Below are 13031 nucleotides of genomic sequence, written 5' to 3' on the forward strand. Positions count from 1 at the left end.
ACTTAAACATATTTGCATGAATAACTGCAGGCTCAAAAGATGTAAACGGTGTGGTTTACACAGCAATTTCGAGTCGTGGTGAGCAGTTTGCATATGATGCACAGTGTGGTACAAACCACTACAATAAGGACACTACATCCACTTAATCAAATTCACTGTTATTGTTTGGTGCTTAGTGGCATTAAATCTAAGCTGTTATCTGGAACCGATTTGATTAGCTCGGATGGATTTTGGCAAAGGTCACATGCATTTAGCTAGAAACTTACAAACCACCGTCTTCCTGAGCCTAAATTCCACAGACCTGAGCTCCGAGCCTCGGGCACGGCTCTGGCACCCCGATTCCCACCGGCATGACGCTCTGAATACTTGCTGGAGACCTCACTGTGCTCGCAAGCGCATCCCCCAGCCTTAGCATTCCTCAAGCCTTTCAAACAAATATTGCGGAGTAAAACTGAAAGGTATCTGAAAGTTTTATGTTCCGATGATTGCATACATTGTTGCAGTCACTCACTTGGGAACTATCAAAGAGCTTTCTCATGTAAATCCCAAGCAGGATAGAGTTCCAAACCCTACATCACCTAACAATACCAGATCAGGATTTTTGTGAGAGATGAATGTTAAAATAATTATTGTTTTCTGATATTTTTTCTTTAAGGGATGAAGAAATTAAATAATGTATGAAGTGTATATGAGATGAGCGTAACATATTCCTTAATCTGTTTTCAGGAACATCTTCAGACACTAATTTGCAGAAGATTCTGGGACATAGAGTTGCAGCTGAGAGTCTTCAGACAATTTCTTGCCTTCTCTGAGCTCAGCAAATTATCCTTCACCTTCTGGATGTCCAAGCCTTTCACCTTAACCACTAAGCTTTACATTTTCTGCCTGACAACAAACCACCCGCTCAGTCTGCTGCCGTTTTAAGGGGCTGGGGAGCTGAACTCAGTAGGTGACCAGCATGGCGAAGGTTAGAGTTGTCTTAACTGTTTGCCAGTTGGTGCTAGAATTGTTAATGAATTCATTAACTGAGTCTTCCATACAGAGTAATGAATGTCCACAGCTTTGTGTATGTGAAATCAGGCCATGGTTTACACCACAGTCAACATACAGGGAAGCCACAACAGTTGACTGCAATGACCTTCGATTAACAAAAATCCCCAGCAACCTTTCCAGTGACACTCAAGTCCTCCTGTTACAAAGCAACAATATTGCAAAGACCACAGACGAACTCCAACAGCTGTTTAATTTAACAGAATTGGATTTTTCACAAAATAACTTCACAAGTATCAAAGATGTGGGGCTCTCAAATCTCACTCAACTTACTACTTTGCACCTGGAGGAAAACCAGATCACGGAGATGACTGACTACTGCTTGCAAGACCTTTGCAATCTTCAGGAGCTATATATAAATCACAACCAGATCAGCAGCATTTCTGCAAATGCCTTCTCTGGCCTGAAGAATCTTTTGAGATTACATCTCAACTCCAACAAATTGAAGGTTATTGACAGCCGTTGGTTTGATTCTACTCCTAACTTAGAGATTCTCATGATCGGTGAAAATCCAGTGATTGGAATACTAGATATGAATTTCAAACCACTCTCAAATTTAAGGAGCCTGGTTTTGGCAGGTATGTATCTCACAGACATTCCTGGCAATGCCTTGGTAGGCTTGGATAGTCTTGAAAGTCTTTCCTTCTATGACAACAAATTGGTAAAAGTTCCTCAGCTTGCACTTGAGAAAGTTCCAAATTTAAAATTCCTGGATCTGAACAAAAATCCAATTCATAAAATCCAAGAAGGTGATTTTAAAAACATGCTCAGATTGAAAGAGCTTGGAATCAATAATATGGGAGAACTCGTTTCTGTTGATAGGTATGCGCTTGACAACCTGCCTGAACTTACAAAGCTTGAAGCCACCAACAACCCAAAGCTGTCTTACATACATCGCCTGGCCTTTCGCAACGTTCCTGCCCTGGAGAGCCTGATGCTGAACAACAACGCCTTGAATGCAGTCTACCAAAAGACAGTGGAATCCCTTCCAAACCTGCGTGAGATCAGTATCCACAGTAACCCGCTCAGGTGCGACTGCGTCATTCACTGGATCAACTCCAACAAAACCAATATCCGTTTCATGGAACCTCTCTCCATGTTTTGCGCTATGCCTCCAGAATACAGAGGACAGCAGGTGAAGGAAGTGTTAATACAGGACTCAAATGAACAGTGTCTTCCAATGATCTCTCATGAGACCTTTCCAAATCACTTAAACTTGGACATCGGCATGACAGTGTTTTTAGATTGTCGGGCCATGGCAGAACCTGAGCCAGAAATTTACTGGGTCACTCCTCTCGGCAATAAAGTGACTGTCGAAAGTCTCTCTGACAAATACAAGCTGAGTAGTGAAGGCACCTTGGAAATATCCAACATCCAGGTTGAAGACTCCGGGAGATACACCTGTGTTGCTCAAAACATAGAAGGGGCTGACACGAGGGTCGCTACTATCCGTGTGAACGGAACCCTTTTGGATGGGACCCAGGTTCTGAAAATCTACGTTAAGCAAGCCGAATCGCATTCCATCTTAGTTTCTTGGAAAGTTAATTCCAACGTCATGACTTCCAATTTAAAGTGGTCATCAGCCACTATGAAGATCGACAACCCTCACATCACGTACACTGCTAGGGTCCCAGTTGATGTACATGAATACAACCTCACGCATCTACAACCGTCTACGGATTACGAAGTGTGTCTAACCGTGTCAAACATCCATCAGCAAACACAGAAGTCCTGCGTCAATGTTACAACAAAAACCGCAGCTTTTGCACTAGACATTTCAGACCAAGAAACCAGCACTGCCCTCGCAGCAGTAATGGGATCCATGTTTGCTGTCATCAGCCTTGCCTCCATTTCTGTTTATATTGCAAAAAGATTTAAGAGAAAAAACTACCACCACTCATTGAAAAAATATATGCAAAAGACCTCATCAATCCCACTGAATGAGCTCTACCCTCCACTTATTAATCTCTGGGAAGGTGACAGTGAAAAAGACAAGGATGGTTCTGCAGAGACCAAGCCAACCCAAGTTGACACATCCAGAAGCTATTACATGTGGTAACTCAGAGGATATTTTGCTTCTGGTAGTAAGGAGCACAAAGACTTTTTTGCTTTATTCTGCAAAAACGAGAAGTTGAAGACTTTTGTATTTTTGACTTTGCTAGTTTGTGGCAGAGCGGTGAGGACAGGTGGATATTTCAGAATTTTTTAGTATAGCGTATCGCAATTGTTTGACACAAATGGCAGCTTCACCTAGCTTCCAATTCGTTTTTTATTTTCTTCTTTTTTTTTTTTTTTTTTTTTTAGTTATTGTGCTAAACTTAATGCTGTTCTAACTACAGTGCTGAATAAAATTAATGAGAGGCTGGGGTTGCCCTGTGATTCAAAAGTAGCACAACCCCATTCTTCTGAAGCCATCAGTAGAGTACAGGATCTTGCAAAGCTAACATACAGTTTTGAAACTGCATTGAACTAGGTTTGTAACACTGGTCTAAGGACTCATACTCGGAGAAAAGGAGACCTTGAATGATGTTAGTTGACTGTACTGTAATGTTGTATCAACTGATTTGAATGTTTTTGACTTTGAACAATGAGTTTTCTTTTTTTCTTTTTATTTTTGTAGTAGTTGAAAAGGCTTAGGTAAAGCTAACAGGCAATAGAAATATGTACATCCAATTTTTTAATGTAACAGACTAAATGTTAATTGTTCTCTTATTCTTTTTATTATATTTAGTAGACACTTTTGGAGAATACTAGAGTTTTGTTGTGTTTAAATCACCAACACATGGTGTATAAGGCAGGCAGAGTTATAATAAGTTTAGTTTTGTTCTGATTTTTTATTTTAGAAGTCACAATAATGTACTGGGTTTAGATGTCACTAGTTTGACTGGTGATCATGTTTTGACATAAAATATATCCAAAATGTTATATAAAAATATTGTGGGTTTTTTTTCTTGATGGAATTACGTTTCAACAATATTCCTTTTTTTTTTTTTTTCCTTTTGTATGCATTTATTTTAATAGCGGTGCTTTCTCTGCACTAGATGTGAAATACTGAAAATCATTTAATCAGAAAAATGTATTGGTATGGCTTTTGGACTACTTAGGGACTGTAAGTCACATGCAGAATCAAAACTGTTTGGCATAAGGTACCCAGCAAAAATAATGCAGAGTGTGTAACAAAAACATTTTCCTTTTTGTATATTTTCTGTTTATATTTTGAGCTAAGATATAAATGAAGCTGACATTTAGCTGTCATTACGATCAGTTAGGACAAAAAAAACCCAACTCTGTGCTACCAAACTGAAATAAAACAGTTGAATCCTGGCATATAATTAAAAAAAAAAAAAAAAAAAAAAACCAAAACAAAATCCAATCTATTTGGATTAACGTTCCTTCAAAAGCAGAAATTAAGATAGCTAAAACTAACAAGAAAGTAGTATGTTTGGGTCCAGTACTGAACTGTATTTTTCACAGGCTTAAAATTAACCAGTACTCTTAAGTATTTTACTGAATTAATCTGGTAAAAGTGCAAAACCTCAGCAAGCAATGGTGTTTCTGTGTGTGCACTGGGTATAATATAAATGCATAATTTATAGTTGAACCTACAGAAGCTTTGTACGTTGTCTTTTCTGAATCCATGGAAGTTTTCCACAGGGACTGCACACGAGTCATGAGCAGGGTGGGTTTCTGGTGAAGTACGTGGCGACACTTATACTAGATACCTAATCAGCAAGCACAAAATTTTCTACACTGTATGACCATTATCAGTGTGCAATTTTTAAATGTTTTTACATACCAAATATGTTCTTGGTAAGTAAAAGTTAATTGTTACAAATAATGGATGTGCCTGGGTTTTAGGGTTGTTTGAAGTTTTTTAACTCACTAGCTTCTCAACTATATCAAAGACACACACACACCAGTATTTACAGATAGCTTCAAACTTCTTTTTCCCCTTCAACCAACTGTTTAAAAGTGAAAAAGTTATCACCATAGTTTCACTAATAAGCTGCTTTGGTGTAAAAACTTCAGTACATCTCTCGGATACATGCCTTGTTGATCTTGCTTTTCAACGTAAAGCTGAGTGAAGCTATTAATTGCGCGTTTAAATCAAGCACTTATGCAGCTAAACGCCATCTTTTATATGTTCATCGGATCTCACACACTTTTAATCGTGTGACGATTTGATGTTGGGATTAGGCAAGTGTCTTGATCATGGAGAAGTAACATGGTGGAAGCATTTATTGGTCACCTTCTCTGTATTTGTTTTTAATGTTAATGGAAAATTTCTTCTTGCCTTCTTCTCCAGAAGAGCTTCAGAGCAATAATTATCATCTCGTCTATGTGCTATTCTAACCTTAAAACTCCTTCTATTATTATAGCAGGCATGGTGAATTAAAACTGAGATCACTTTTGCGTTGACGATTCACTACTTTTTCCAGAGCAAAGGACACTGAGGACAAGGTTGACAACAAAATTACAGCTTCCAACTCGCATGACATCATAAAACTGTCTTTAGAAAATCATTAATTGAACCGGTGTCAGATGGTGCAGAGCAAGCCCCTCTCTCGATCACCTCCCCGGCCTCCTGCAGCACTCGTACAGCTATACCATAAACGCTCGGTAACGCAGGTCACGCAAAGCGCACGGCCCTCCACCCGAGCCTCCCACCCAGCCTGCGGATGAACACATCACCGGGTCCACGGCACCAGCTCTCCAGCCGCCGTAAGCTCGCCGAGCATGGGGCTGCCCTCCCACAGAGCGTCCCGCTCCTCCTCGCGGCCCCCGCCGCCCCCCGTCACACACAGCGCAGAGATCCCTCTGCCCTGGGAACATGCGCGCAGCGGCCCGGCTCTGCTGGTGCAGGCAGAGCAAGCGAGAGCTTTGCTCCGTGTGTGTGGCCAGATTTGTTTTCACCTGGCTGTCTCCTGCACTTGGGGCAGTTTCAGAGCCAAGTGCCTGGCAAAAAGGAAGGCGGCAGGGACTCATGGCCATGGAGGAGGACACAGCAGCACTCCATGGCGTGATCAGCCATTGCCAACAGCAGCTGGGGCTATGGGAGGGAAAGCAATGCTTAACATGCTCCTTTGCACTGGGGAAATAACGGGCCTTTTGTTCCCTGCAGACCTATTTGGCAGTTTTATGTCACTTGTTATCTTTTTAGAGCAATGCTGTTGAACAACAGCAGGAGAAAATGGCCTTATGACAGCCATGCGCTTCTCCAGGCTGTGCTGATCTGCAGTACTGCAGGGTAGCTGATGCTGCTGGGACTCCGGGAGAGGGATGCAGGTTACCTGAGAAAAGCTGAGCAGCAAGAAGCACCTAGTTAACGCGGTATATCCTGCACACACAGCCACCAGTGTTCAGTATTTTCAGCCCTGTAATCTGACCCCTTAGGATTCTGTACAGATCCCCCAGAAATTTAAAATTTTGCTAATAAAGGAAAAGAAGCAGCTAAAAGATTAATCACATGTGGCATATAATCTTAGTAATAACCTTCAACCTTGTGCTAGCAATTTTGTGCTTGCAGTTTATTGTAAGCAAAAATAAAAATACTCAGCCTAATTGCCTTCAAAATGTATTTGCATCTGCTATTCACTGAAGACAAAAACACAACCCCTGTTTGCTCAGAATCAGAGACTGAGACTGGCCACTTTAAAAACAGTATGGGAAAAAACATTGTTATCTTTCATTTGGCTAACAATTTAGAAACGCTGTGTAGAAGTAGGTATTTCATACCCAACTAAACTTCTGCAGTGTTACTTCCACTTGGTTGCCCAATAATAAAGTATTTCAGTCCCCTGAAGAGTAAATAGATCACTCAAGTGTGGTATGCAGCAGTCCAGCTAAATCCGCTTTTCATTTCCTCACCTAAATCATAATATCCTATTGGATCAAGAGAGGCTATTTTCAACCATGAACCAAGACTCATACTGGACGTGGTCTTGGAATAAAGTGCACAAACACACGGATGCTTTCACAGAGCTGTGGTCCACCCTCCAGCCCTGCCTCATGAGCACATGCTCGGTTAGTTACTGAAAGAAGGGCATGAAGAAAAAAGACCAACAGTTTGGACCATTGGTTTCATAAATGGGTTTAAACAGGGAATAGATCGGCAAATCTGAGATCCAGGGAGAACTGCATGAACTTGCCCTACTGCCACTGACAAGACAGGACGTACACTACAAAAGGAGCATCTTTTTGAGTTCAGATTAGGCAACTCCTTTTGCTTTGTGCTGGCAACCTTGAAAACAAGACTCAAGACTGAGGACAAACCACTGCAATGAAATTCCTGAAATTAAGTGGGATGAGCTGCCGGGGGCTACTTCTGCAACATCTCCACCAGAGCCAACGCACCCTGTTATGGGAACAGGACAATTCACTTGGGGCATATCTCTTTCTAATCATCCTGCACAACATCGTGATGGACACGTGCACAACGGGCAAGTTGTGGTGGAAAAGCACATGGGCGTATGGGACCAGTGCTGGAGGGAGTCGTTTCACAGTCCACCCAATACACTAGGAGTAGCTGTTTGTCACACTGTGATCCTGTTCCACGACCCACGACCAAAATGCATGCCATGAATTTCTGCTGCAACTGGAATCTGCATTCTCACGCTCACCGTGCTGACAGCATAGCTGCTGCAGCCCCAGCGCACACCGCTACGAAAGCCCAGGACTGAAGGGCAACTGAAGGGCAAGGTGAACGTGCTACCACTGAACTTCTTTTTTCAGGAAAACCCAGAGTGCCTGAGCTGGAGATATCAAATGCTGTTACGCATAGCCCTCATTAAAATACTGGCACTGTATCCCTGAAAAAAAAAAAAAAAAGACAGTACCACTACCAAAACCCCTAGGTAACAATTCTTTGCAGTGTCATACAGAAGTGAATGTTTTCTCTTTCCTCTGAACTGTCAACCTTTTAATCTTCTCCTTTTCTGCTCTTTCCAACTATTGCAGTCTTTTGTATTTGAGAACTTATATCCACCCAACTCTCTCCTACGTTTGCTGTGCAGTCAGCCTTTCTCCAGTCTCCTCCTGCCCCATCCCCTTCTGCCATTCAAGGGCAAATCTCTACAGCCTTGGTCACCACGAGCTCTCGAGATATTACAGTAAAGGACTTTTAATTTGTATTTAACTTTGCAGCTACCTGTTTTCTCCACCAGCCTTTTTCCCTTCACCTAATTCCTGCCGTTTTCCTTTCAGCCGTTTCCCTGCGGAGACCCCAGCGCTGTGGAGGGGTAGGAAGAGGCAGTGAAGGATGCGCCTGCAGCAGGCAGTGCGGGGGGCTGCCCGGCTGCACCCACTCCGGCTTCCACTTAGTAAACACCCTCCGTGTCTTCCCACATCTCTGCTCCAGTTCTCTGTCTGCCCGCATTCATCAGGTCATTCTGACCCTCTGTTATGTTTTCTACTGGTATTAAAGCAACAAAAGACTGATTTTTTCTTTTTAGTAAGGTAAAGGTGATTTACCAGAAAATTTGTACTATTGTATATTTATGTCAAGTAGACCAAAGGAATGCTGAATCATAATAAAAGCATCACAAAAACAGTTTTCGGAATACATGACAATAAATACTTTGGAAAATCTGGAATTGATCGTTAAGTAAAATTTTCAAAAGCAACTAAATGATTTAAGAGCTTACATCTCTTAGTTACGCTAGATTCAAAATGAGATTTTTCTCAAGTGCATCTGGAAGTATTAACTCTCCTTCAATTATGAGCATCTGTGAAACTTTTTCTGTGAAACTTTATAACTTCCCTTCCCCAAAAAAATCACTTGTACATACATACGGGGGGGGGGGGGGGGGGGGGCATGGGATTTAAATCCTGTCACCCTCAGTGGAGTTACTGATTTACAGTGATTTTACTAGACTGTCTACATCTTTAAAAACTGCGATTCCAGGTTTCTGCTCACAACTGGAATAAAAGTTCTTGGCAAGTTTTTTAAACGGTAGCTTTTCCTACTGTGGCTGATTCTGCTGGACTTGATTACAAGCAAAAATTAATGTTATCAGAAAAGACCAGGGTGGGCAACAAAGAGAGATCACTGGAGTATTGACTACTTTCAGTTTTGAACAAGATCATTTCATGTGAACAACCCCAAAGACCCTGCAGTGTGTTTAAAGACTACGTGCAACCTAATAACGCAGGTCATTTACAAATCCACTGCTCTAAAACGTGAACAAGAGAAAATGTTCAGAACTATTTTTTTTGTTTGTTTCGGGTATAAAATTACCCTTTTATCGCTCACATTCCATTTGAAGATTAAAAAGGATTCTACATCCTATACTCAGTTACATGTTTGTTTTTCAATGTAAATCACAGCGCACCCAGAGAATGCAGACACACAGCCAGCTGCTGCAGCATGGCATGAATGCTTTCAGCAAGACTAGGAAGAAACAGCCCCAGCCCACATATCTGAGGGTTAAATGGCAACACTTCATTCACACAGCTACATATTGAAGCTGCCACACCACATACTCCACAAATCAGTCAGTAACAGGAACAGAGAATGGATGTGTTACCCTTTTGCTAAAAAATAAACATTGCCACCTATTTCTGTCCAAAAGTACAACAGTTTTTGTTGGGGTGGCTCTTAGAGATCTGTGCTGTGCCCTGATGCCAAATACTCTAATTACTGCTAAAAATCATGGTGTCTTAAAATTAAGCAGTTGGGCAAAGCAGTGCCTCAAGTTAGCATTCCCATGGGAGGAAAGAGCCACCTTCCTCCTAACAGAGCAACACGAGCATCCTCAGCCTTTGCCTTTGTTATCATGTCACCAAAAGAGAAGATTTACCCCATTTCCTCTGAATTTGACCAGGAGCACACTAACACAGCTGGACAGCCCCCTGTGAGCAGGGCTGGATGCAGCCACACTGCTAGCAGAGGCTGCTCAGCATCTCTCTCCACATACGACACGATGTTGGGGCGGGGGGGGTTGGGTGCTCTGCTCACGTATGTCCTTGGTGTGACATCCCCTTGGCCTTCAATGAAGCTGCATGTACCTGCTGCATCCAGGCGCTGGCACGGTGCTTAGCTGACATTTTCCAGAGGACAAGCACAGGGAGCTCCAGTTCACTTCAGCAATCAACTGCTCGATATTCTGTTCCCTCCTTGCTGCTCTGTAGAGCTGCCCAGTCCCTCATCTGCAGCAAACCATCCCTCGAGGGGCTGCTGCTCTTCACTGTTAAAACACTGCAAATATGCAACCGAATTCAGCTTCAAAATATTACCACAGGAAAAGGAGAACTAAGTAAGCAGACTAAGGCCAAGAGGTTTGGGTGCCCAATTTAATTTCTCTGGACCCCGAGTTTTCCAGAGTATTTTAGGTTTAAACACAGCTGCCGTGACACCTCTGTGTAGCCCATGAGAAGGATGTAATTCATACTGTTCATAAATAAAGACCAAGTTTTTGTGACTTGCCTCACGTCCCAGAGGAGCTCTTGTTGGTGGGAGGCCAGGACCCATTCCTAGGGAGCAGCATCCACCTGCCTGAAACTGCAGAGCATCCTTCTCCTGTGCTTTCCAGCCTCCCTCCCTGAGCACCTCTCAGCTTTGAGACATGAAGTGGAGGCCCAGCTGACATAGCAGCAGCCCCCTTTTTCCATACAGACTTGATTTATACCCGGGGCACGTCTACTTGCAACAAACCCATCTGAAAAAGTTGTGATGCAACGCTGTAATGGGGTGGCCACATACAGCACGCGTGCACTAGTGAACGGTGGAGAAACGATGCTTACACAGACTGCTCCCAGCATTTTCTTCCAGTGCAACTCTGGTAATTCAATAATTCTTTTTTGTTTGAGTTTTGTGTACTACAGGTTTTATATATAATATATGTACAACGGCTTATACAAAACTGCAAAACAGACTTTTCATCTGTATCAGTATTGGCAGGCGTCACAGCAGACTGAGACATCTGCGCCTGCACGAAAGCTGATGCAGTACCTGCATGCTTTAGGGACCGCTTTTACATGCTCTCCCATCCCAGCCACAGGCCACCCCTGTCCTTCCTAAGCCTTTCCTCTTCTCCTCTCGTACCACTCCAAGTCACTGTTCGGCACACACAGGTCCAGCCTCCTTACCCAGCCTGCTGCTTTTCACCCAAGTCACCGTTCATGGTCTCTCCCCTGCTCTGCCCTCCCTCCCCCATGTCAGGCACTCTCTCCCTAGGATGATCCATAGCACAGAAATATATCTTTTGTTTAAATGGGGGTGGGATGGGAACACTGCTGACATTGCCCAGTCGATGGGCTGGCCAGAAGGATGTAGCTCCTGCACCACAAGTAATAAGCTAGCAAGCCTGGAAATAAGCTGAAGATTAAGGTCACAGAACTTGGAAAAAACATCTAATGTTCCATAAATGGAATAACAAAATGCTCCTGGTTTCTAAGAAGAAAACATCTCTAGAAGAAACCTTCCTCAGTTTCTAGAGAAATACTCCAGATATTTCCAGTAGGTTTGTTAACGGAAATAATGAACTTCTGTTCAAGGAGTTGGTCCTAAACCAAAGCAGCACCTACAGCAATCCCTTGGTACACCCCAGCCATTTGTGACACACAGATGTTACACTGGGTGGTGACTACTTTATAAAGCCCTTTAGGACTTATGAGCATATCTCTGCGTGTGTAGGCAAGCATCCATTCTGATGTAAACAAGCAGAAACAAAAAATAGTACTAAAGTGGTTACAGAGCTCTCTTCCACCAATGTATTCACCAGCAGCAAAACCAAAAAGCAAGTGGGAGGACACCTCTAGTTCCACTCTGCCTTACCAGTTTCTATCTCCCCAGAATGGATTACTTACATACAGCACATCACTATCAGTTTTTCTGCTTCTCTGTCCTTTGCTGAAACAAAAACGTGGTTGTTTTGACATGGCTTTGTAGAAAAGGCATTAATAAATCCATTACCAAAAATATCGTCTCACTGGTTTGACTCATACCATCAGTTCAGCCAACTTCTGCCGTTTTTTGCAAGAAACAGAGCTGAATCCCTGTACAACATTTCAGGAGACCGAATCATAGCCTATATAAACTGCAAACTAAACCACAGCCCAATATTCTGCTGATCAAAGTACACAAGGAGGGAAATCAGAGTATGGAGCATCTGCACAGCCTCCTATTTGTACAGTCACTGAACAGCGCTTAGTCTGAGAGCGAAGCCCGGGAGTACACAGCTGTTCCTCCCCGAGTCCTCTGCTACTGAAGGGGGGAGCAGAAACATTAGACACAGCAACTTTTCAAGATTGACCTAAACATATCTTGGAGAACAATTAAATGTAGGTGCAGATGTTTAAGTGTGTTGCTGAACAGCACTTTCAATGAGCTTCTTCAGTGGCAAGAGCAATTTAAGGCCATTTGCAAGTCCCCAAGCAGCAGATTAAAATTGGTTTTGTGGAAAATGATGTCGTTAGCAGTTATTGTATTGCTCCCTATCCTCCCCTAGTGTGAAGTTTTGCTGTCACACATCACATGGGACTAATGCTAGAGAAGTGGTTTCCGTGGCTTCCAAGTTCTTTCATATCAAGACAGAAGCTGATAGTGGAACTATGGATGTTCAAGGTTATCGACCTCAATGAACTTTTTCTGAACTAAGTTTATCAGAAAAGACCAGGAGACTTATGCTCCAGCTTCAGTTATATTTTAATGGAGTTTGGACACCTAATTTCCTTTGGAACAATTTGAAAATCTCATCTCGAAAGAGTTTTCAGTTAGTTTGCCTTCCCCAGTGATTCATTCTCCTTCACATAATTGTATAAATTGAACTTACACAACGTCTCAGATCCTTATCTTCCTAGAGTCAATAAGAACCGTACTGCTTCTATAGGTAATAGGTCATTTCCACAGCCTTCTTGAGCTGTCTTTGAGAATTTATATAGGAGGCTGCCCTGACAGACAGAGACTAGGAGAAAGGCAGCAAAAAACATACCAAAGAAAGACATCACAAACCATGTACAAGTGCACCTTTTTTCTTTCTAGT

General features: G+C 42.5%; 1 protein-coding gene across 3 annotated transcripts in view; it reads left to right on the forward strand.

Moving 5' to 3' along the window:
• Positions 1 to 8856, forward strand: part of LRRN1 (leucine rich repeat neuronal 1) — a 51501-nt gene extending 42645 nt beyond the window's left edge. Inside the window, exons 2-3 of one of the 3 annotated variants that reach the window (XR_013927677.1) lie at positions 727 to 8159; positions 8254 to 8856. Coding sequence is in view for 1 of the 3 variants with exons in the window: in XM_080384705.1 (XP_080240831.1) it covers positions 959 to 3109 (2151 nt within the window). In the remaining 2 variants the exon portion in view is untranslated. Of the gene's footprint in view, positions 1 to 726 lie in introns of all 3 variants that reach the window. The other 2 variants (XR_013927678.1, XM_080384705.1) reach the window with 2 other exon arrangements.
• The last annotated feature ends 4175 nt before the right edge of the window (positions 8857 to 13031 follow it).

Source organism: Falco punctatus, assembly GCF_963210335.1.
Source record: "Falco punctatus genome assembly, chromosome: 4".
NCBI lineage: Eukaryota > Metazoa > Chordata > Aves > Falconiformes > Falconidae > Falco > Falco punctatus.